Genomic DNA, 26,886 nt, shown 5'->3' with positions numbered 1-26,886 from the left:
TCTATCTGTTTGCCTGTCTGTTTGTCTGTCTATCTACACTATATTACCAAAAGTATTGGGAGACCTGCCTTTACACGCACATTTAAAGGCATTCCAGTCTTATGCCTTGTACACACAGTCGGACATTCCGACAACAAAATCCATCAGATCTTTTCCGACTGATTTTGTGCCAAACTTGTCTTGCATACACACAGTCGGACAAAGTTGTTGGAAAATCCGATCGTTCGGAACGAGGTAATGTATGTCGCGTACGACGGGACTACGTAGAGGCTAGTAGCCAATAGCTTTGGTCTCGTAATTTAATCTGAGCATGCGTGGTACTTTGTCCATCGGAATTCGACAACAAACAATTGGAAAAATTCAGATTGGATTTTGTTGTTGGAAAATTTTAGATCCAGCTATCAAACTTTTTCCGTCGGGATTTCCGATGGGAAAAAGTCTGATAGAGCCCACAAACGATCTAATTAAAAAAAAAACATATTCCGATCGGACCTTTTCGGTCGGAAAATCTGATCGTGTGCACAAGGCATTAGTCCGTAGGGTTCAATATTGAATTGGACAACCCTTTGCTGCTATAACAGCTTTAACTCTTCTACGAAGGCTGTCCCTAGGGTTTACGAGTGTGTCTATGGGAATGTTTGACCATTTTTCCAGAAGCGCATTCGTGAGGTCAGGCATTAATGTTGGGCAAGAAGGCCTGGCTCGCAGTCTCCACTCAAATTCATCCCAAAGGTGTGCTATCAGGTTGAGGTCAGGACTCTGTGCAGGCCAGTCAAGTTCCTCCACCCCAAACTCGCTCATCCATGTCTTCATGGACCTTGCTTTGTGCACTGGTGAGCAGTCATGTTGGAACAAGAAGGGGTCATCCCCAAACTTTTCCCACAAAGTTGGGAGCATGAAATTGTCCAAAATGTCTTGATATGCTGACGCCTTAAGAGTTCCCTTCACTGGAACTAAGGGGCCAAACTCAACCCCTGAAAAAACAAAACAAAAAAAAAACAACCCCACACGATAATCCCCCCTCCACCAGTGCACAAAGCAAGGTCCATAAAGACATGGATGAGCGAGTTTGGGATGGAGTAACTTGACTGGCCTGCATAGAACACATTTGGGATGAGTTAGCACATAGAATGCAAGCCAAGCCTTCTCGCCCAACATCAGTGCCTGACCTCACAAATGCGCTCCTGGAAGAATGGTCAAACATTCCTATAGACAAACCTTTTGGACAACCTCCCTAGAAGAGTTGAAGCTGTTATAGCTGCAAAGGGTGGGCCAACTCAATATTGAACCCTATGGACTAAGACTGGAATTCCACTAAATGTGTGTGTAAAGGCAGGCGTCCCAATACTTTTGGTATGATAATCTATCTATCTATCTATCTATAACATAACTTGGGCCTGGGATCCAGTATATCCTGTAGTTTCATTGTTTGTAGTTATGGCATTACCTTTATTGCATTGACTGTAATCTTGTTATTGAGTCAAGCATAATGAGATCTTGGAGATTTAGAATCAAATAACTGGGAGGTAAGACTTTCTATTGAGAGAACTTCGGTTTGCTTACAGTAATAGTCGGTAGTGTTTTGGGAGGTTTAAAGGGAGGATTAATACAGTGGCAAGAAAAAGTATGCGAGCCCCTTGAAATTCATTGGCTTATCACAGTAATTTGACACAAAATGTGATCTGATCCTTACATAAAGCTGGCCGCACATAGATTGAAAGTCGTCCAGTTCAGTAGGGACTGGACAAATTTCGGTCCATGTATGGGAACCCTGGTTGTACACAAATTCATTTATCGATCGACTTGTGTTACAACCGACCAGGCCCGTTTTTTATTCAATGATTAGCCAGCAACATTAATCATTGTATTCTCCTGGCAGGGAAGGCTACCCACCGGCAGAACACAATCACACTTTGGGGGAAAATTCCCTCATCAACACTGACTATGTTAATTGGGGAATCAAGCAATTTTCTTTTATTTCCACTTACAGTGGAAGGAAGGAAAAGTGCATAGTGTATGGCCTTTTTAAAGCCGACCATAGATAAACTGAATCTCGGCTGGTTCAGCATGGACCTGCTGAGATTCAATCTACAATATATTACCAAAAGTATTGGGGCGCCTTCCTTTACACCGACATGAACTTTAAAGGCATCCCAGTCTTAGTCCGTAGGGTTCAATACTGAGTTGGCCCACCCTTTGCAGCTATAACAGCTTCAACTCTTCTGAGAAGGCTGTCCACAAGGGTTAGGAGTGTGTCTATGGGAATGTTTGACCATTCTTCCAGAAGTGCATTTGTGAGGTCAGGCACTGATGTTGGAAAGAAGGCCTGGCCCGCAGTCTCCGTTTTAATTCATCCCAAAGTTGTTCTATTGGGTTGAGCACAGGCCAGTCAAGTTCCTCCACCCCAAACTCCCTCATTCATGTTTTTATGGACCTTAATTTGTGCACTGGTCCAAATCATTTGGTGGGGGGGGGAGGGTGGGGGTGTCGTGTGGGGTGTTTTTCCGGGGTTGGGCTTAGTCCCCTAGTTCCAGGGAAGGGAATTCTTGAGGCATCAGCATAGAAAAACATTTTGGACAATTTCATGCTCTCAACTTTGTAGGAACAGTTTGGGGATGACCCCTTCCTGTTCCAACATGACTGCACACCAGTCCACAAAGAAAGGTCCATAAAGACATGGATGAGCTAGCTTGGGATGGAGGAACTTGCCTTGCCTGCATAGAGTCCTGACCTCAACCCGATAGAACATCTTTGGGATGCGTTAGAGTGAAGACTGGCCTTCTTGCCCAACATTAGTGCCTGACCTCACAAATGCGCTTCTAAAAGAATGGTCAAACATTCCCATAGACACACTCCTAAACCTTTTGGACAGCCTTCCCAGGAGCGTTGAAGCGGTTATAACTGCAAAGGGTGGGCCAACTTAATATTGCACCCTACAGACTTATGCCCTGTGTACAGGGTCAGACTTTCCAGCTGAAAATGTGTGATCGGACATTCGGAAAATTCCGATCATGTGTGGGCTCCATCTGACTTTTTCCATCGGAAAAGTTTGAGATCTTGTTCTAAACTTTTCCGACAACAACAGCCAGTCGTTTAAATTCTGATCGTGTGTAGACAATTCCGACGCACAAAGTGCCACGCATGCTCAGAATAAATTACGAGACAAATGCTATTGGCTACTGGCCTCTTTATAGTCCCGACGTACGTGTTGTACGTCACCTCATTCTGAGCGATCACATTTTCTGACAACTTTGTGCGACCGTCTGTATGCAAGACAAGCTTGAGCCAAAATCCGTCGGAAAAAATCTGATGGATTTTGTCGTCGGAATGTCCAACCGTGTGTACAGGGCATTAGACTTGGATGCAATTAAAGTTCATGTGGGTTTTAAGGCAGATGTCCCAATACTTTTGGTAATATAGTCTATCTATGGATAAGCTGGTTGTACAGAAGTCGATCTATGGATCAGAATCAGATCACATTTTATGGCTAATTACTGCAAAAATTTCAAGGGGTTCCCATACTTTTTCTTGTCATTATGTATGCATTTTTTCACAGGCAAGTTATTGTAAATGTAAAGTGAAACAATAAAAATGAAATATTCCTTTAAATATCATGCCTGGGGGGTGTCTATAGTACGCCTGTAAAGTGGCACATTTTTCCCGTGTTTAGAACAGTACCAAAGCAAAATGTCATTTCTAAAGGAAACAATTGTAATGTAACCACTTAAGGACCGAGCCTCTTTGTTGTTTACAAGTTAATAATTTTTTTTGCTAGAAAATTACTTAGAACCCCTAAACATTATACTTTTTTTTTCTAACACCCTAGAGAATAAAATACATTCTGTCACACCGTATTTGCGCAGTGGACTTACAAGCGCACTTTTTTGGGAAAAAATACACTTTTTTGAATTAAAAAATAAGACAACAGTAAAGTTAGCCCAATTTTTTTTATACTGTGAAAGATAATGTTACAATGAGTAAACTGATACCCAACATGTCACTCTTCAAAATTTGCACCCGCTCGTGGTATGGCGACAAACTTTTACCCTTAAAAATCTCCATAAGCGAAGTTTAAAAAATTCTACAGGTTGCATGTTTTGAGTTACACAGGAGGTCTAGGGCTAGAATTATTGCTCTCACTCTACCGATCATGGTAATACCTCACATGTGCGCTTTTAACCACTTCCCGACCGCCGCACGACGATGTACGTCGACAGAATGGCACGGGCAGGCATAAGGGCTTACATGTACGTCCTTGCCTGCCCGCGGGTCGTGGGCCGATCGGGCCCCCGCCCGGTGCCTGCGGCGGTCGGTATTCGTTCGGGAGCGATCCCGGACGAGGGGACGGCCATTCATTCATGGCCACCCCCTCGCGATCGCTCCCGACGAATGAAAATGCTCCGTGACATCACTTCCTCTCCTGTAATGTAAACACAGGAGAGGAAGTGATGTATTCTCTCCTCCGTGTCGGTATTTTTCGTTCCAACACTGAGGAGAGAGGATCGGTGAGTTGCACCAACACGACACTACACAGTAGAACATGCCAGGCACACTCACACCCCCCCAATCACCCCTGCCCCCCCCAGTCACAGTGACACCAATGTAATTTTTTTTTTGCATTGGTGTCATTTGTGACTGTAATAACTGTTAGGGCAGTTAGGGTTAGCCCCCTTTAGTTCTAATGTACCCCCCTAACCCCCCCAATAAAGGTTTAACCCCGTGATCACCCCCCGTCGCCAGTGTCACTAAGGCTGGGTTCACATTGCAGCGGTTTATGAGAACGAATGTGATTCGCACCGCACTGCAGTGCAAATCACATCCGATCTCTGTGCGATTCGAGTTCAGCCATACAGATAGTATGGCTGAATTCGCATCGCACCCGCCGCACCCACCGCAAATTCGCACGGGACCCTTTTTTTGGCCCGCAGCAGAATCGGATCGCATGGGTGTTCACACCATGCGATCCGAGTTTGCAGATCGCACTGCGATATGCGAACTGATCTGGGGGTGTCATTAACATTTCACTGACACTCCCAGCAGTTCGCATAGGGCAGTGTGAACTGCCGCCAGGAGGCATGCGATGCGGGAACCCGCCGCGGATTCGTGGCGTTCCCGCATCGCTCCAGTGTGAACCCAGCCTAATAAGCGATCATTTTTCTGATCGCTGTATTAGTGTCACAGGTGACGCTAGTTAGGCAGGTAGGTATTTAGGTTCGCCGCAGCTTTTTATAGCGCCAGGGACCCCCATATACTACCGCATAAAGCCCCCTGATTGCCCCCTAGTTAACCCTTTCACCAGTGATCACCATATAACTGTTACAGGTGATGCTGGTTGGTTAGTTATTTTTTTATAGTTTCAGGGCAACCGCCAATTTATTACCCAATAAAGGTTTAACCCCCTGATCACCCGGCGGGTGTCATTTGTGACTGTAATAACTGTTAGGGCAGTTAGGGTTAGCCCCCTTTAGTTCTAAGGTACCCCCCTAACCCCCCCAATAAAGGTTTAACCCCGTGATCACCCCCCGTCGCCAGTGTCACTAAGGCTGGGTTCACATTGCAGCGGTTTATGAGAACGGATGTGATTCGCACCGCACTGCAGTGCAAATCACATCCGATCTCTGTGCGATTCGAGTTCAGCCATACAGATAGTATGGCTGAATTCGTGTCGCACCCGCCGCACCCGCCGCAAACTCGCACGGGACCCTTTTTTTGGTCCGCAGCAGAATCGGATCGCATGGGTGTTCACACCATGCGATCCGAGTTTGCAGATCGCACTGCGATATGCGAACTGATCTGGGGGTGTCATTAACATTTCACTGACACTCCCAGCAGTTCGCATAGGGCAGTGTGAACTGCCGCCGGGAGGCATGTGATGCGGGAACCCGACGCGGATTCGTGGCGTTCCCGCATCGCTCCAGTGTAAACCCAGCCTAATAAGCGATCGTTTTTCTGATCGCTGTATTAGTGTCACAGGTGACGCTAGTTAGGCAGGTAGGTATTTAGGTTCGCCGCAGCTTTTTATAGCGCCAGGGACCCCCATATACTACCGCATAAAGCCCCCTGATTGCCCCCTAGTTAACCCTTTCACCAGTGATCACCATATAACTGTTACAGGTGACGCTGGTTGGTTAGTTATTTTTTTATAGTTTCAGGGCACCCGCCATTTATTACCTAGTCTCACTAGTGTACCCCTAAATTTAGGGGTGTCTACTTTCCAAAATGGGGTCATTTGGGGGGGGTTTGTGCCATCTTGGCATTTTATGGCCTTCAAAACTGTAACGCCCTTAGAAAGCCTGAAGGCGGTGCTTGGTTTTCAGGGCCCCGTACGCGGCTAGGCTCCCAAAAAGTCCCACATATGTGGTATCCCCGTACTCAGGAGAAGCAGCAGAATTTATTTTGGGGTGTCATTTCACATATGCCCATGGCATGCGTGAGCAATATATCATTTAGTGACAACTTTGTGAAAAAAAAATAAAAAAAAATTAAAGTTTGTAATTTTCCCGCAACTTGTGGCAAAATATAAAATATTCCATGGACTCAAAATGCCTCTCAGCAAATAGCTTGGGGTGTCTACTTTCTAAAATGGGGTCATTTGTGGGGGTTTTGTGCCATCTTGGCATTTTATGGCCTTCAAAACTGTAATAGGTAGTGAGAAGTGAAATCAAAAATTTACGCCCTTAGAAAGCCTGAAGGCGGTGCTTGGTTTTCGGGGCCCCGTACGCGGCTAGGCTCCCAAAAAGTCCCACATATGTGGTATCCCCGTACTCAGGAGAAGCAGCAGAATTTATTTTGGGGTGTCATTTCACATATGCCCATAGCATGTGTGAGCAATATATCATTTAGTGACAACTTTGTGTAAAAAAAAAAAATATATTTTTTTTTAGTCATTATTCAATCGCTTAAGGCAAAAAAACAAAATATTCAATGGGCTCAACATGCCACTTATCAATTTCCTTAGGGTGTCTACTTTCCAAAATGGGGTCATTTGGGGGGGTTTTGTACTGCCCTGCCATTTTAGCACCTCAAGAAATGAGATAGGCAGTCGTAAACTAAAAGCTGCGTAAATTCCAGAAAACGTACCTTAGTTTGTAGATGTGACAACTTTTGCGCAAACCAATAAATATACAATTATTGACTTTTTTTTTACCAAAGACATGTGGCTGAATACATTTTGGCCTAAATGTATGACTAAAATTGAGTTTATTGGATTTTTCTAATAACAAAAAGTAGAAAATATCATTTTTTTTCAAAATTTGCGGTCTTTTTACGTTTATATCGCAAAAAATAAAAATCGCAGAGGCAATCAAATACCATCAAAAGAAAGCTCTATTTGTGGGAAGAAAAGGACGCAAATTTTGTTTGGGTACAACATTGCATGACCGCGCAATTACCAGTTAAAGCAGCGCAGTGCCAAATTGTAAAAAGACCTCTGGTCATTTACCAGCAAAATGATCCGGTCTGAAAGTGGTTAATACCGTTTTCATATGTGGGAACTACTCACATATGCATTTGCTTCTGCACGCGAGCTTGGCTGGACGGGGTGGCGCTTATTTATTTGACCTTTTATTTTTTATTTTTACACTGTTCTTTAACCACTTAATAACCACCCTATAGCCGAATGATGGCTACAGGGCGGTTTCTTAACTCTGGGAGGCCGTCATATGACATCCTCCCAGAATTCCGCTCTCGCGCGCCCCCTGGGGCGCGCACTCGAGAGCATCCGTGACCGCCGGGTCCACAGGACCCGGCGCATCACGGATCACGGTAAATGGCCGCTTATAGCGGCCGTTTACCACGTGATCGCTCCGTCAAATGACGGAGCGATCACTTGTAAACAAACCGGCGTCATGTTATGACGCCGGTTCCTTCCTCCCCCTCTCTGTACCGATCGGAACAGCGGAGGGGGAAGAGATCGGTGTCAGCAGCGATGTGGGCTGCATCTGCAGTGCCCACATCGCTGCTCACCAAAAATTAACCCCTCAATTCCCTGCAAATACTCTGCAATACCCTGCCATTACTCTGCATTACTCTGCAATACTCTGCAATACCCTGCATTACTCTGAAATATCCTGCAATACTCTGCATTACTCTGCAATACTCTGCATTACTCTGCAATACCCTGCAATACTCTGCATTACTCTGCAATACTCTGCATTACTCTGCAATACTCTGCAATACTCTGCATTACTCTGCAATACTCTGCAATACTCTGCATTACTCTGCAATACTCTGCATTACTCTGCAATACTCTGCAATACTCTGCAATACTCTGCATTACTCTGCAATACTCTGCATTACTCTGCATTACTCTGCAATACTCTGCATTACTCTGCAATACTCTGCAATACTCTGCATTACTCTGCAATACCCTGCAATACTCTGCAACACTCTGCAATACCCTGCAACGCTCTGCAACACCCGCCAATACCCTGCAACACTCTGCAATGCTCTGCAACACTCTGCAATGCTCTGCAACACCCACCAATACCCTGCAACACTCTGCAATGCTCTGCAACACCCTCCAATATCCTTCAATGCTCTGCAACACAATACTCTGCAACGCCATACTCTGAGATACCCAGCCATACTCTGAGATACCCAGCCATACCCAGCCATAGTCGGTGATACCCTGCAATACCCAGCCATAGACACCCCCCCCCTCCCGCCGCCCTCCGGTGCTTCTACGGACTCGCCAATACGATCAAATCCAGAATCTTTTTTTTTTTTTCAGGCTTCCCAGCTTAGAGATGAGATGCGGGGTCTTATTGACCCCATATCTTACTGTAAAGAGGACCTGTCATGCCATATTCCTATTACAAGGGATGTTTACATTCCTTGTAATAGGAATAAAAGTGATCAAAAAAATGTTTTGGGGGGAAAAAAATGTCAAACTAAAATAAATAAAGTAAAATGAACAATAAAATTATTATTATTTTTTTAAAGCGCCCCTGTCCCCATGTGCTCGCATGCAGAAGCAAACGCATACGTAAGTCCTGCCCACATATGAAAACGGTGTTCAAACCACACATGTGAGGTATCGCTGCGAACGTTAGAGCGAGAGCAATAATTCTAGCCCTAGACCTCCTCAAAACATATAACCAGTAAAAAAAAAATTTAATCGTCGCCTATGGGGATTTTTAAGTAGCGACGTTTGGCGCCATTCCACGAGCCTGTGCAATTTTGAAGAGTGACATGTTAGGTATTGATTTACTCGGTGTAACTTCATCTTTCACATTATGCAAAAATTGGGCTAACTTTACTGTGTTTTTTTTTTTAAGCACAAAGCAGTTTTTTTTTTAAAAAAAAGCATTCGAAAAATTGCTGCGCAAATACCGTGCGAGATAAAAAGTTGCAACGACCACCATTGTATTCTCCAGGGTGTTTGCTAAAAAAACATATATAATGTTTTGGGATTCGATGTAATTTTCTAGCAAATAAATGATGATTTTTACATGTAGGAGAGAAATGTCAGAATTGTCCTGGGTGCTCCAGAACGTCTGATGGCGCTCCATGCATGTTGGGCCTCTGTATGTGGCCACGCTGTGTAAAAGTCTCACACATGTGGTATCGCCGTACTCGGGAGTAATAGCAGAATATGTTTTGGGGTGTAATTTGTGGTATGCATATGCTGTGTGAGAAATAAACTGATAATATGACAATTTTGTGAAAAAAAAAAGTAAAAAAAATCTTGATTTTGCAAAGAATTGTGGGAAAAAATGACAACTTCAAAAAACTCATCATGCCTCTTACTAAATACCTTGGAATGTCTTCTTTCCAAAAAGGGGTCATTTGGGAGGTATTTGTACTTTTCTGGCATGTTAGGGTCTCAAGAATTGAAATAGGCCGTCAGTACTTCAGGTGTGATCAATTTTCAGATATTGGCACCATAGCTTGTGGACTCTATAACTTTCACAAAGACCAAATAATATCCACCAATTTGTACTTATTTTTACCAAAGATATGTAGTGGTATAAATTTTGGCCAAAATTTATGAAGAAAAAATTACTAATCTGCTAAATTTTATAACAGAAACAAAGAAAAATTCATTTTTTTACAGAATTTTCTGTATTTTTTCTTTTATAGCACAAAAAATAAAAAACTCAGCGGTGATTAAATACCACCAAAAGAAAGCTCCATTTGTGTGAAAAAAAGGACAAAAATTTCATATAGGTCCAGTGTTGCATGACTGAGTAATTGTCATTCAAAATGTGAGAGCACCGAAAGCTGAAAATTGGTCTGGTTATTAAGGGTGTTTAAGTGCCCAGTGGTCAAGTGGTTAAAAAGGATTGTAAAATCCAGGAACATTTGGGGAAGGAAAGGTGGGGAAATGGCACTCTCCTCAAGGTGGAAACATCAGGTGCAGGCTAAGCATATAGCAGTTAGGAGAGGGAAGGTCTGGACAGCCGCACTCCAATAAAAAAGCCTTTATTGTGCAAAATAAAAAAGTATAAATCACAGGATAAAAAACTGACACGTTTCGCACTCTCAACAGTGCTTACTCACAGCTATACAACCACAAAACTTTTCTACAAATATATACTAAAGCATAAAAAAATTCAATGGTTTGATAATAATGTAATCATAAATGATTACATTATCAAAACATTTAAACCATTGCATTTTTTTCATATCGGATTTTATAACTCCTTGTGGCTACTAAATGAATGAATATGGATGCACATAATGAATTTTGTGCATGTATTTGATGTATACATTTTAATTTATGTTTTTATATCACATATGTATTACTTTTTTTTTTTAATATGCGTATACAAATCATTTTTATTTCTCATATTTACACCTATATACATATATTCTAGGTATTTAGTGTTTCATTGTACACATATTATATAGATACAGACACATATTTTTCCTTTTTACACAAATGCACTTTATATATGTAAATGTCTTTAATGATGTATTTATTATGTATGCAATGTATATGAATGAGTAACACTATACAATAATAATAATCACAATTTTTTGATAGCACTATACATGCACATTCATCCAGCAATTAACTATTTCATTTTTCAGGTTCACTTTAAGTTAGTTCACCTGGATACACATATGTGCCCTTATACTCAACCACACGTTTGTTATTAACCACATTTCATTTAAATTATTGATTAGCTTCAATTAGTTGCACAATTGATCACGTGTTTAACATACTTTAGTTTTGTGGTTGTATAGCTATGACTAAGCACTGTTGAGATTGTGAAATACGTCACTTTTTTAATTCTGTACGCTGCTGTGGTTTATACTTTTGTTATTTTGCACAATAAAGGCGTTTTTATTGGCATGCAGCTGTCCAGACCTTCCCTCTTCTAATTACAAGGAATGCAAACATCCCTTGTAATAGGAAAAAAAGCATGACAGGACCTCTTATATATGAGATCTGGGGTCAAAAAGACCTCATATCTCATATTTACACTAAAATGCAATAAAAAAATAAAAGAACATTTTTTTGGCATTAAAAAAAATAAAAAAATAAAACGGCCCTTTAAGAGCTATGGGCAGAAGTGAAGTTTTGGGCCATCTTCCCCTCACTCGTCGCCATATCCAGGAAGGGAGAAGATCCGATTGCCTCCGTTGATGCCAATGGCTCCGGTAAGAGCACGGCGGGAGGGGGGTCCCTCTCCCGCCACCGATAAAATTGATCTCACAGCGAATCCACCACAGAGACCACTATTATCAGAAAACGGACCACCGGCCGAAGACGAGGCTACCAGGGTTATGGCAGCTAGCTGCTGCCATAACAACGATATTCCACTGGACATTTAGGACGTATATCGGCGTGTGGTGGTTTGAAAGTGGTCAAAACTGATCGCGGCTGTAATGAATTGTCAGGTCTCGGCAATATAGATAAAACTCATTGAAAAAAAGGGCACCCTGAAACAAAAATTAAAAAAAATAAATAAAGATAAAAATAAGTGTGGGGGTCCCCCCCAAAATACATACCAGGGAACCCTGCGCCAAAATAAAAAAATGGAATAGGGGCCCCCCAAAAAAATGGAATAGGGTCCCCCCATACCAGACCCTTATCCTATCTGACATGCTGCAGGAAAAGAGGGGGGCAAGAGAGCGCCCCCCCCTCCTGAACCATATCAGGCGACATGCCCTCAACATGGGGAGGGTGCTTTGAGGTCTGGTAAAAAATGGTAAAGAAGACAAGAGACGGCTTGGGAAAAGTCCTTTATTAAAAAATAAAAAAAATGTCCAGCGATGTAAATTCATGCTGCCCAATGGCTTCCCCATGGTGTCAGAGGGGGGCGGGGGTCACCCGCTTACGTCACCGGGTGGCCCCACCCTCAGCTTTATAACAGTTGTTACCCAGAAGAAGTGTCACTCGGCGGGAGCCTCCCATGGAGGTGGAACTGTTGCGGCTTTTTTTTTCTTTCGCTCCGTCAGGCAGCGTGAATTTACATCGCTGGCCATTTTTGTTAATAAAGGACTTGTCCCAAGCTGTCTCTTGTCTTGTTACCATTTTTTACAGCTTGTTTGGGAAATGGTAGGGGTACAATGTACCCCATTATCAATTCACATGGGGGGTAGGATCTGGGGGTCCCCTTGTCAAAGGGGGCTTCCAGATTCCGATAAGCCCCCCACCCGCATACCCCCACAACCACCGGGCAAGGGTTGTGGGGATGAGGCCCTTGACCCCACCAACATGGGGACAAGGTGCTTTGGGGTCAGACCCCAAAGCACCCTCCCCATGTTGAGGGCATGTGGCCTGGTACTGTTCAGGAGGGGGGATGCTCTTTCATCCCCGCTCATTTCCTGCGGCCTGCCAGGTTGGGTGCTTGGATAAGGGTCCGGTATTGATTTTGGGGGGACCCTAAAGCCATTTTTTTTTAATCTGGCACAGGGTTCCCCTTAATATTCATACCAGACCCAAAGGGCCTAGTAATGGACTGGGGGGAACCCATGCCCTTTTTTTCAATGAGTTTTATCCATATTGCCGAGACCCGACAATTTATTACAGCCTCGATCAGTTTTTCCTTTAGAAATGTCATTTTGCTGTGGTACTGTTCTAAACACAGGAAAACTGCGCTGTAATTTTACACTGTAAAACTTTACAGGCATACTATAGACACCCCCCAGGCATGATATTTAACCACTTTCAGACCGGACCATTTTGCTGGTAAATGGGTATTGCAGAGTATTGCAGAGTAATGCAGAGTAATGGCAGGGTATTGCAGAGTATTTGCAGGGAATTGAGGGGTTAATTTTTGGTGAGCAGCGATGTGGGCACTGCAGATGCAGCCCACATCGCTGCTGACACCGATCTCTTCCCCCTCCGCTGTTCCGATCGGTACAGAGAGGGGGAGGAAGGAACCGGCGTCATAACATGACGCCGGTTTGTTTACAAGTGATCGCTCCGTCATTTGACGGAGCGATCACGTGGTAAACGGCCGCTATAAGCGGCCATTTACCGTGATCCGTGATGCGCCGGGTCCTGTGGACCCGGCGGTCACGGATGCTCTCGAGTGCGCGCCCCAGGGGGCGCGCGAGAGCGGAATTCTGGGAGGATGTCATATGACGGCCTCCCAGAGTTAAGAAACCGCCCTGTAGCCATCATTCGGCTATAGGGCGGTTATTAAGTGGTTAAAGAACAGTGTAAAAATAAAAAATAAAAGGTCAAATAAATAAGCGCCACCCCGTCCAGCCAAGCTCGCGTGCAGAAGCAAATGCATATGTGAGTAGTTCCCACATATGAAAACGGTATTAACCACTTTCAGACCGGATCATTTTGCTGGTAAATGACCAGAGGTCTTTTTACAATTTGGCACTGCGCTGCTTTAACTGGTAATTGCGCGGTCATGCAATGTTGTACCCAAACAAAATTTGCGTCCTTTTCTTCCCACAAATAGAGCTTTCTTTTGATGGTATTTGATTGCCTCTGCGATTTTTATTTTTTGCGATATAAACGTAAAAAGACCGCAAATTTTGAAAAAAAATGATATTTTCTACTTTTTGTTATTAGAAAAATCCAATAAACTCAATTTTAGTCATACATTTAGGCCAAAATGTATTCAGCCACATGTCTTTGGTAAAAAAAAAGTCAATAATTGTATATTTATTGGTTTGCGCAAAAGTTGTCACATCTACAAACTAAGGTACGTTTTCTGGAATTTACGCAGCTTTTAGTTTACGACTGCCTATCTCATTTCTTGAGGTGCTAAAATGGCAGGGCAGTACAAAACCCCCCCAAATGACCCCATTTTGGAAAGTAGACCCCCTAAGGAAATTGATAAGTGGCATGTTGAGCCCATTGAATATTTTATTTTTTTGCCTCAAGCGATTGAATAATGACAAAAAAAAAAAGTTGTCACTAAATGATATATTGCTCACGCATGCCATGGGCATATGTGAAATGACAACCCAAAATAAATTCTGCTGCTTCTCCTGAGTACGGGGATACCACATATGTGGGACTTTTTGGGAGCCTAGCCGCGTACGGGGCCCCCGAAAATCAAGCACCGCCTTCAGGCTTTGTAAGGGCGTAAATTTTTGATTTCACTTCTCACTACCTATTACAGTTTTGAAGGCCATAAAATGCCAAGATGGCACAAAACCCCCACAAATGACCCCATTTTAGAAAGTAGACACCCCAAGCTATTTGCTGAGAGGCATGTTGAGTCCATGGAATATTTTATATTTTGCCACAAGTTGCGGAAAATTTATAAACTTTAATTTTTTTTTATTTTTTTTTCACAAAGTTGTCACTAAATGATATATTGCTCACACATGCTATGGGCATATGTGAAATGACACCCCAAAATAAATTCTGCTGCTTCTCCTGAGTACGGGGATACCACATGTGTGGGATTTTTTGGGAGCCTAGCCGCGTACGGGGCCCCCGAAAACCAAGAACCGCCTTCAGGTTTTCTAAGGGCGTAAATATTTGACTTCACTCCTCACTACCTATTACAGTTTTGAAGGCCATAAAATGCCAAGATGGCACAAAACCCCCACAAATTACCCAATTTTAGAAAGTAGACACCCCAAGCTATGTGCTGAGAGGCATGTTGAGTCCATGGAATATTTTATATTTTGCCACAAGTTGCGGGAAATTTACAAACTTTTTTTTTTTTTTTTTTTCACAAAGTTGTCACTAAATGATATATTGCTCACGCATGCCATGGGCATATGTGAAATGACACCCCAAAATAAATTCTGCTGCTTCTCCTGAGTACGGGGATACCACATATGTGGGACTTTTTGGGAGCCTAGCCGCGTACGGGGCCCCGAAAACCAAGCACCGCCTTCAGGCTTTCTAAGGGCGTTATAGTTTTGAAGGCCATAAAATGCCAAGATGGCACAAACCCCCCCCAAATGACCCCATTTTGGAAAGTAGACACCCCTAAATTTAGGGGTACACTAGTGAGACTAGGTAATAAATGGCGGGTGCCCTGAAACTATAAAAAAATAACTAACCAACCAGCGTCACCTGTAACAGTTATATGGTGATCACTGGTGAAAGGGTTAACTAGGGGGCAATCAGGGGGCTTTATGCGGTAGTATATGGGGGTCCCTGGCGCTATAAAAAGCTGCGGCGAACCTAAATACCTACCTGCCTAACTAGCGTCACCTGTGACACTAATACAGCGATCAGAAAAATGATCGCTTATTAGGCTGGGTTCACACTGGAGCGATGTGGGAACGCCACGAATGCGCGGCGGGTTCCCGCATCGCATGCCTCCCGGCGGCAGTTCACACTGCCCTATGCGAACTGCTGGGAGGGTCAGTGAAATGTTAATGACACCCCCAGATCAGTTCGCATATCGCAGTGCGATCTGCAAACTCGGATCGCATGGTGTGAACACCCATGCGATCCGATTCTGCTGCGGACCAAAAAAAGGGTCCCGTGCGAGTTTGCGGCGGGTGCGACACGAATTCAGCCATACTATATGTATGGCTGAACTCGAATCGCACAGAGATCGGATGTGATTTGCACTGCAGTGCGGTGCGAATCACATCCGTTCTCATAAACCGCTGCAATGTGAACCCAGCCTTAGTGACACTGGCGACGGGGGGTGATCACGGGGTTAAACCTTTATTGGGGGGTTAGGGGGGTACCTTAGAACTAAAGGGGGCTAACCCTAACTGCCCTAACAGTTATTACAGTCACAAATGACACCCGCTGGGTGATCAGGGGGTTAAACCTTTATTAGGTAATAAATGGCGGGTGCCCTGAAACTATAAAAAAATAACTAACCAACCAGCGTCACCTGTAACAGTTATATGGTGATCACTGGTGAAAGGGTTAACTAGGGGGCAATCAGGGGGCTTTATGCGGTAGTATATGGGGGTCCCTGGCGCTATAAAAAGCTGCGGCGAACCTAAATACCTACCTGCCTAACTAGCGTCACCTGTGACACTAATACAGCGATCAGAAAAACGATCGCTTATTAGGCTGGGTTCACACTGGAGTGATGCGGGAACGCCACGAATCCGCGGCGGGTTCCCGCATCGCATGCCTCCCGGCGGCAGTTCACATTGCCCTATGCGAACTGCTGGGAGTGTCAGTGAAATGTTAATGACACCCCCAGATCAGTTCGCATATCGCAGTGCGATCTGCAAACTCGGATCGCATGGTGTGAACACCCATGCCATCCGATTCTGCTGCGGGCCAAAAAAAGGGTCCCGTGCGAATTTGCGGCGGGTGCGGCGGGTGTGGCGGGTGCGGCGAATGGCTGAACTCGAATCGCACAGAGATCAGATGTGATTTGCACTGCAGTGCGGTGCGAATCACATTCGTTCTCATAAACCGCTGCAATGTGAACCCAGCCTTAGTGACACTGGCGACGGGGGGTGATCACGGGGTTAAACCTTTATTGGGGGGGTTAGGGGGGTACATTAGAACTAAAAAGGGCTAACCCTAACTGCTCTAACAGTTATTACAGTCACAAATGACACCAATGCAAAAAAATAAAAAAATGACATTGGTGTCACTGTGACTGGGGGGCAGGGGTAATTGGGGGGGTGATCGGGGGGGTGTGAGTGTGCCTGGCATGTTCTACTGTGTAGTGTCGTGTTGGTGCAACTCACCGATCCTCTCTCCTCGGTGTCGGAACGAAAAATACCGACACGGAGGAGAGATTACATCACTTCCTCTCCTGTGTTTACATTACAGGAGAGGAAGTGATGTCACGGAGCATTTTCATTCGTCGGGAGCGATCGCGAGGGGGTGGCCATGAATGAATGGCCGTCCCCTCGTCCGGGATCGCTCCCGAACGAATACCGACCGCCGCGGGCACCGGGCGGGGGCCCGATCGGGCCCCCGACCCGCGGGAAGGCAGGGACGTACATGTACGCCAATATGCCTGCCCGTGCCATTCTGTCGACGTACATCGTCGTGCGCCGGTCGGGAAGTGGTTAAAGGAATATTCATGTTTATTGTTTCACTTTAAGCGGTAAAAAAAAATCACTGCTCCTGAAAAAACGTCAGTTTAAAAAAATAAAAATAAAATTGCATTGATACATGTCCCCAGGACCCAGGTTCCCAAACAATTTTCATGACCATAACATGCATATAAGCGTTTAAAATGAGCACTTTTGATTTTTCATGTTCGTTTCCCATTGACTTTAACGGTGTTTGTGTGTACACATTTTTTTCTTGTTTGGATGTTCTGGTGCGTGGGGGGGGGGGGGGGCGATACTAATTTAAAAAGAAAAAAAATCCTGCCCAAAATATACTGACACTGACCTTTGACCCTCACTTGACCCAAACACCCAAACACTAACCCTGTCACTGACCTACTGTAGAGCAAACCTTGATCTAGGTATTTTTTTCTTTATTTATTTTGTCTAATTTTTTCTTATTACACACACTTTTTTTTTCCGCTCTGTAAAGAAACATACATTGTATCTTTCCTTTCCATTCACAGAGAGAGGAAAAACACAGGGTCAGGCTTCACAGAGATCCGAGTCCTAATTGTTAGTACGGGGCCCGGAGCTCTCTGTGCTGGGAGTGCATTCCCAGCAGAAAGGGAGATACGCATATATGTGGACCCACAGAATAAATGCCAGTGCAGTGGGGTCCCATATATATGTTTGCAGGAATGGGTTAAATAGTTGGTAAAGTATAATAAAAACACCAATCCATCTAGTTCAACCTGTGTGTTGCTACGAGTTTTGATATCCCTGTTCTTTATGTTCACTAAGAACTAGAATATTAAAAAATATATATATATTTACACTCTCTGCTGACACCACCAGCTGCGGAAGGGAGTTCCACATCCTTACCACTTTAATAGTAAAGAACCTCTTGCACAATTTAAAGATTGAACAGTTTCTCATCCAGCTTCATTGTGTGGACATGCGTCTTCTTTAGGGACCTAAAGCCCCATACACACTATCAGTTTTTCTGCTGAGTTTTTCCTTCAGATTTACCAAAACCATGTAGTACAAGGGCCTGCCTGATTGCATACAAATTGAAACTCCTAAGGTTTGACCTCATATTATATGGTTTTGGTAAATCTGAAGGAAAAACTCAGCAGAAAAACTGATAGTGTGTATGGGGCTTTAGAATAAATAGTTTCCTCCCAATACTAAGGGGAAATACAGAGGGGCACCAGACTAAGCCCACGTACACATGGTCGGAGATTTTGCCAACCAAATCTGTCGGATTTTGCCCGTCGGATTTAGTCCGACGGATTGTGTCCGAAACTGTTGCATACACACGGTCGGGCCAAGTTGGCGAAAAATCCGATTTTTCAGAACGTGATGATGTAATTTCGTTACGATGGGACTACATTCAGGCTAGTAGCCAATAGCTTTCATGTAGGAATTTGATCTGAGCATGCGTGGCACTTGGTCCGATGAAAATGCTGTACACATGATCGGATTAGGTCCGTCCAGCCCAGTTGGTCGGGAAATCTTTCCAACATGTTGGAAATTTGGATCGGACGGAATCAGTCCGATGCATACCACACACAGTCGGATTATCTGACGACGCGGTCCGACAGATTCTCCGACCGTGTGTACAAGGGCTAAGTGTAGTGTGATTGGAATTCAAAATTATTAAAAACAAGACAAATGGCAACTCACATCTTAGTTGATAAAAAAGGCCATGTAGGCCTCCGTATTGACATCACTTCCGGTCCGGCGCCATCTTGCATTCAACGCAGGTTAATGCAGCGGTTAGCCACTTCTTATTGCTTTCCAGCCACACAGGCATGCCAACAGACACTGCCAATCCACCAGGACTACTTGGGAGAGCCTGAGGACTGAGCAGAATGATTTCCTGCATGCCCTTTTTTATCGACTAAGATGTGAGTTGTTTACCATGCTTCAATTGTGAATGAACACAGTGAGTGATTGGTACTAATCACTCATTATGTTTATTTAGAAAAGGAAGGGGCTGGTAAATTACATATTTACTGGCTGCTTCCCACTCTCCATTCTGAAACGATCCTCCATAGCATTCTGCGGGAGAGGAGGTGAGGGAAGACAGCAGCGCTGTGGGGGGGGGGGGGGGGGTCACGGGGACACCCGGCACACCCTGTGCGCATGCCTATGGACAGAGTGATGATGGTGCCTTATTATCTAAGGAACAAACTGGAAGCAGAGAGGTGACACAGAATGCTGACTTGCTGAATTAGGAAATACATGTGTCACCTGTCTGTAGAGTGTGGCAGATGTGAGTATGTCATAAGACTGGCTGAACAGAATTCCAAATTCTTTAATATATATAACCATAAACATACTGTATATGTACTTAAAGGATAGAAATGCATCTGTAACACTTAAGGTGAGGGATCGCTTATTTCTGATGCTGTCTTTGATTCTTTGGCTTGTCATGTTGGACAGTCGGAAGGGCAGGAGTAGTCAGGTGAGCGGTTGATGTGATTTCATGGTTTCTAAGCTGTACCAATTCTCATGACAGAAAATGAAGAAAGCCGGAGATGATAACGTGAAACTGAAAGAAGAAAACCAAATGCTTCTTAAGATGATGGGCCAACTGAGCAGCTAAGACCATAGCCTGGGACCTCTCTCCAAATGGTGATAGAAAAAGCTGTTCATTCACCAGGTCCAAAAATTCAGTTGGCAATCAGGACAGGACTGTAATGAATTGATGAATCTGAAGGGAAGACACACAGGTTGTATGGTGAATGAGCAGAACTTAGAAGAACCCAGGAGACTCTTGGATACATGGGTTCAATGATGATGTAGAAGAAAAACAAAGTTGCTGCAATTTCCAAAGTGCTGCTTGGTTTACACATTTGCTATTGAGGTTTATATTTTTTTTTCACAGGGCTGTTGGTTTGTTGTTCCAGTCAAAGAGCAGTGCATTGCATAACAGTATAGCTAGAGCCTTTGCATAAGTGTCAGCACAGACAGACATTCCCCAATGATGGGATAACTGTACAATCATACTTTGTTGCTTTAGCAGTTAGGATATAGGCAGCATGAGGTTTGCCTAAATGCACTGATTCGTATGCCATGTTTGTATCTTCACATTAAAGAAGACCTTGTACTCCAAGCTAGGTCCACTAATTTGCTAACTCATTTGCTAACATGCTGCCCAAAACAGTTTGTTACATAAGGTTCATTCATTGCATTTCAGTGCAAGGTCCACTTCAAATGGACACCATTTGTCATAACATTCTTGCATCCTTAGGCTACATGTACACTAAACTACCCTGACTGCGGTCATGAGAAAACGCAAAATGTGGTAAGCAATGCAAGCCACATTTTTATTGTGATTTTCCTGCGATTTGCGGTTTGCCGCAGTTGGTAGTCAGAACATTCCTATGCTGAACGCAAAACTTCTACGTTCAGGAGAGGGAGGTTTAACCTCATCTAACCTCCTAAAGTCTGCTAAAAGCCTATTTGTACATGGATACATAGGCATTTATGGAGTTGAGTTTAGGAACTTTGGCAAAAAAACGTTTATGAAGCTGCCGGGAGCTGCTGGTGTACATGAAGCCTTAGGCTGACCATACACTAATAGATTTGCAAATTAATATTCCTACAAAAATTCTCAGTACATTCAAAGATTTGGTGAATGCCATTCGCAAATAATTTGCTGAATGAAAACTACAAACTAAACTTCCCATTTTGTATCCTGAATTTCCTTGTCACAGCGCTCAAAAACAAACATCGATACTATTGCCGCGTACACACGAGCGGACTGTATGGCGTACTTAGTCCGTCATACAATCCGATGGACAGTCCGTCATACTTTCGACTGAACGGACTTGACCACACACGGATGCACAAACAGTCCGTCGAAAGCTTGCGCGATGACGTGTACAGCACGTACGACGGGACTAGAAATAGGAAGTCCAATACACAGCAAAGCACCCTTCCGCCGTGTAAATCCTTTCTGAGCATGCGCCATTCTTAGTCCGTCGAACTAGCCTACTGACGAGCGGATTGTCCGCTGAAACCAAAGAACGACGGACAGAATTTCGAAAAATCCGAAATACTTAGTACGCCAGACTGCACGCTGAAAAAGTCCGCTGAAGCCCACACACGAGCGGACTGTCCGCTGAAATGTGTTTCGACGGACTAAGTACGCCATACAGTCCGCCCGTGTGTACGCGGCATAAGAATTCGAAAAATCTAAAAATTTCAAGCAAAATTGTACTAGATAATGGCTAGCTTTACTCAGGAAGGCAGTGTACAGTGTACGTATAATGATTCTAAAGGCTGAAGTTTTTTTACCTTCATGCATTCTATGTATGAAAGCAGAGGCGTAACTAGAATCTTCAGGGCCCTGGTGCAAGAAACCAAGAAGGGCCCCCACCAGGGGTGTTGCTGGGTCTACAAAAGATCTCGGGCTAGAGCCCATAGCAGCGAAGTAAAGAAAGTCATACACATGTATATAATATACGTGTGTGTGTGTATGTGTGTGTATGTATATATATATATATATATATACAGTGGGGCAAAAAAGTATTTAGTCAGCCACCAATTGTGCAAGTTCTCCCACTTAAAAAGATGAGAGAGGCCTGTAATTGTCATCATAGGTATACCTCAGCTATGAGAGACAAAATGTGGAAACAAATCCAGACAATCACAGATTTTTGAAAGAATTTATTTGCTTATTATGGTGGAAAATATGTATTTTGGCAATATCAAAGGTTAATTTCAATACTTTGTTATATATCCTTTGTTGGCAATGACAGAGGTCAAACGTTTTCTGTAAGTCTTTACAAGGTTGTCACACACAGTTGCTGGTATGTTGGCCCATTCCTCCATGCAGATTCCTTCGTTGCCCAGGCGGTGTGTTTGGGATCATTGTCATGCTGAAAGACCCAGCCATGTTTCATCTTTAATGCCCTTGCTGATTTGAGGAAGTTTGCACTGAAAATCTCACAATACATGGCCCCATTCATTCTTTCATGTACACAGATCAGTCGTCCTATTCCCTTTGCAGAGAAACAGCCCCAAAGCATGATGTTGCCACCCCCATGCTTCACAGTAGGTATGGTGTTATTTGGTTGCAACTCAGCATTCTCTCTCCTCCAAACACGACAAGTTGTGTTTCTACCAAACAGTTCTACTTTAGTTTCATCTGACCATATGACATTCTCCCAATCCTCTTCTGGATCATCCAAATGCTCTCTAGCAAACCTCAGACGGGCCCAGACATGTACTGGCTTAAGCAGGGGGACACGTCTGGCACTGCAGGATCGGAGTCCCTGGCGGCGTAGTGTGTTACTGATGGTAGCCTTTGTTACGTTGCTCCCAGCTCTCTGCAGGTCATTCACTAGGTCCCCCCGTGTGGTTCTGGGATTTTTGCTCACCGTTCTTGTGATCATTTTGACCCCACGGGGTGAAATCTTGCGTGGAGCCCCAGATCGAGGGAGATTATCAGTGGTCTTGTATGTCTTCCATTTTCTAATTATTGCTCCCACAGTTGATTTCTTCACACCAAGCTCCTTGCCTATTGCAGATTCAGTCTTCCCAGCCTGGTGCAGGTCTACAATTTTGTTTCTGGTGTCCTTCGACAGCTCTTTGGTCTTCACCATAGTGGAGTTTGGAGTGTGACTGTTTGAGGTTGTGGACAGGTGTCTTTTATATTGATAACAAGTTCAAACAGGTGCCATTAATACAGGTAATGAGTGGAGGACAAAGGAGCCTCTTAAAGAATAAGATACAGGTCTGTGAGAGCTTGTTTGTAGGTGATCAAATAGTTATTTTCCACCATAATTTTCAAATCAATTCTTTCAAAAATCAGAAAATGTGATTGTCTGGATTAGTTTCCGCATTTTGTCTCTCATAGTTGAGGTATCTTTTTAAGTGGGAGAACTTGCACAATTGGTGGCTGACCAAATACTTTTTTGCCCCACTGTGTATATATTTTTTTTATCATTGCATATCCCCCACTTAAATCAGGGTTCCCAGGGAGCCTCCCTTTTTACATCAGGGTCACCAGAGAGCCTCCCCTTACATCAGGGTCACCAGAGAGCCTTCCCTTACATTGGGGTCCCCAGAGAGCCTCCCTACTTACATTAAGGCCCCCTACCCCCCCATTACATCAGGGTCCCCAGGTAGCCTCCCTTTACATCAGGATCCCCAGAGAGCCACCCTACTTACACCAGGGTCCCCAGAGAGCCTCCCTTTACATCAGGGTCCCCAGAGAGCCTCCCTACTTACATCAGGGTCCCCAGAGAGCAGAGAGCCCTCCCTTACATCAGGGTCACCAAAGAGCCTCTCCTTTACATCAGTGTCCCCATGGAGCCTCCCTACTTACATCAGGGTCCCTGGAGAGCCTCCCCTTACATCAGAGTCAACAGAGAGCCTCCCCTTACGTCAGGGTCACCAGAGAGCCTCCCGTTACATCAGGGTCCCCAGAGAGCCTATCTGCTTATATTAGGTCCCCCAGCCCCCTCATTTCATCAGGGTCCCCAGGGAGCCTCCCCTTACATCAGGGTCCCCAGAGAGCTGCCCTACTTACATTAGGACCCCCTCATTACATCAGGGTTCCCAGGGAGCCTCCCATTACATCAGGGTCCCCAGAGAGCCGCCCTACATACACCGGGGTCCCCAGAAAGCTTACCTTTACATCAGGGTCCCCAGAGAGCCTCCCCTTGCATCAGAGTCCCCAGAGAGCCTCCCTACTTACATAATCGTCTCCAGAGAGCCTCCCCTTACATCAGGGTCCCCAGACAGCCGCCCCCCCTCCAGAGGTTCCCCTGTACCTGGCTGGTCTCCGCTGTCTGTGCCAACCTTTAGCACACCTCATCTCTATGGTGTCCACTGGCGGCGGGATCTCCCTGGGGTTAGTAGTTCTCTTCCCAAGTGTATACAATGGGGAGGGGAGGGGCCTCTGACCTGAACATGTATCAGTAACAGTGTGCAAGCAGAGCCGACTCACTTGTACACTGAAAAGTGAAACTGATGCTCGGGTCAGAGGCCACTCCCCTCTCCACTGTATAGACTCAGGAAGAGAACTACAAGCCCCAGGGAGATCCCGTCCCCCATGGGCAAGATAGAGCTGCCGATCATCACCTCCCACCTGCCCCCCACTGCATTCTAAATGGACAGCCAGAGGTGCAGATGGAGATGCTGGGTCCTGGGCCCCCCCCCCCCCCCGCCACAGTGACAGAACGGCAGGGCCCAGTCGCAAGTGTGACTGCAGCGACCGTGAAAGTTCCGCCACTGTATTAAGGGCAAAAACTTTCAGTGTGTAGTTCCCCCCGCAGCCCCACCTTATACTCACCTGAGCTTGATTCTGATCCAGTGATGTGCATGAAAGCATAAGCTCTTCCGGGTTTCTGACTCCTTATTGGCTGAGAGTCATTGGCTCCTGCTGCTGTCAGTCAACAGGGGAGTGGGGCCTTGCCACCCTCTGTGGGTCCCATAGCTCAGGAATAAACACACACGAGTGTCCCCAGAACAAGCAGCTTGCTATGGAGGCACTCAGCAGGTGGAGGGGCCAGTAGGACCGGAGGGGGGGGGGGGGGGGCAAAGAACAGGAGAATCAGGGATGTTCTGTGTAAAACCACTGCACAGAACAGGTAAGTATAACATTTAGTTTTTTTTACACTTTAAGTCATGTAGACTTCAGTAACCAAAGGCAATTAGTAAGGAACAGTATTGTAACCAACCTGACAGTAGTAAACTAAATTTTGATGTTTTGCTACAGGTTACCTTACTTTATGCATCATCATTTCTCTTGATAAATCATGGATTGCTCCCAAAGATTTAATATAGTTCACCAAATCCTCCTGTAATAAAATTGATAAGGCCTTCACTTGTTCCTGATCCATCCAAGCAACGATGAATGATATAGACTGTGATTCGGTACTTGCCAAATAGGCTGCAGAAATCTCCCTCCAATAAGTCTGGCTGCAACCATTTTAACTGTGGGCAGCTGAAGCTACTGCATGTTCACTTCCTGGATTTACACACACCTCCAGATCTGCAGCTCTCATTGGCCCTCTTATGACTCACCCCCCCTTCCTGACAAACTCTCACAAGGGTGAGAGAGAGATCTGTGCATGATGTCATAAGCTTAGGCCAATGACCAGACAAGAAACAGGAAGTGGGCTGTATAAGGTATTTACTGGCAGAAAAAAATAATTTTTTACTATCCAAAGTTAAAACAACAAGGGCAGAAGATTTAATAGATGGAAAGATGAAAAATGACTGAAGGTCCGCTTTAAGCACTGTGCACTTTTTGCTCTGTAGCACTTATGGCATATTAATGTGTAATTTCTTGCTTTACATAGTTAACTGGCCTTCCAGGGATAATCCCCTGATTTGAATATGTGGAAATGTGTGTGATTTCAAACACTAATTACAATTTGCAATAAAAGACCATGTTTTTTTCTGAATACTAAGCAGGTTTCTTTTTACTATTGATTTACATGATCTTAGCACTTTATGCATTTATTCTCTAAAAAAAACTAAACGAAACAAAAATCAGCACAAGGGTCAGTACTTAAATTTGAACTGAAGTGTCCCTTGTGTTGGTGCTTGCTATCATAGTTGCCCACTGCCCCCTCCCATACCCCACAACCGCAATATTCTGGTGCTATGGGGGCTAATAGAGTGCCCACTATGTCTGCCCTTTCTGCCTCCATCCTTCATTCATAGAAACTGTACTTCCATCAATAAAAAGAAACAGACCTTTCATTCATTTGCCTGTCCTCAATTAATAGAACACTTCTCTTTCACAGAAGCTATAATATAACTTCTGTAAATGGAGGGGGGATAGTCATCACTTTTGATGAGTGCCTATGACAGGTCCCCCCAGCTCTACAAACCCCCGCAGCAGGGTTGATTGAGAGGGCAGAGAGTTTCAACTATGACAGCTGGCACAAACACAAGGAACACTTCATATTCAATGTAAGTATAGTCCCTTGTGCTGATTTTTTTATTTTAATTTTTTTAAAGTGGTGTTAAATTCTTAAAAAAAAATAAAAAAAAAATAATTGGAAAAAAATAATTTTTTACTCACCTCTAAATACCTGTTGCTAGGGGGTCCCTCGTAGTCTGCCTTCTTCCTTGCCCGGGCTGGTGACATCACTTCCCCTCGTGCCGCACAGTCATCTGGGACCTGTCACATGTCCCAGGTGACTGTGCAGCGTGTCACGGCGCCCTGCGCCGCTCGCGCATGCGCAGTGGGTGCCTGGCTGTGAAGCCACAGCTGAGTGCCCACAGTACGAATGACGGCACGGGGAACGAGGGGGGGGGGGGCTTTGTTCCCCCGCATCGCTGGACCCTGGGACAGGTAAGTGTCCGATTATTAAAAGTCAGCAGCTGCAGTATTTGTAGCTGCTGACTTTTTTTTTTTTTTTTTTTTTTAGGGGCACCTCACTTTAAAGCGGAGGTCCACCCTAAAGTGGACCTTCCGCTCATCGGAACCCTCCCCCCCTCCGGTGCCACAATCGGCACCTTTCAGGGGGGAGGGGGGTGCAG

At 44.6% G+C, this 26,886-nt stretch overlaps 1 protein-coding gene across 1 annotated transcript in view; it reads left to right on the top strand.

Annotated features, from left to right (window-relative positions):
• The window catches only part of LOC143937504 (PRKC apoptosis WT1 regulator protein-like), a 96,449-nt gene extending 70,650 nt beyond the window's left edge, over positions 1-25,799 (top strand). The window contains exon 7 of the mRNA XM_077460814.1: positions 19,895-25,799. Coding sequence (XP_077316940.1) covers positions 19,895-19,981 — 87 coding nt within the window. The 3' untranslated portion in view covers positions 19,982-25,799. The remainder of the gene's footprint in view (positions 1-19,894) is intronic.
• Positions 25,800-26,886: the final 1,087 nt, after the last annotated feature.

This window comes from Lithobates pipiens, unplaced genomic scaffold (genome assembly GCF_037356315.1).
Source record: "Lithobates pipiens isolate NorthernLeopardFrog02 unplaced genomic scaffold, aLitPip1_a1.2 Scaffold_10, whole genome shotgun sequence".
In the NCBI taxonomy this organism is placed as follows: domain Eukaryota; kingdom Metazoa; phylum Chordata; class Amphibia; order Anura; family Ranidae; genus Lithobates; species Lithobates pipiens.
The sequence above is the reverse complement of the archived record's forward strand: the minus strand, read 5'-3'. Positions and strand labels throughout refer to the sequence as shown.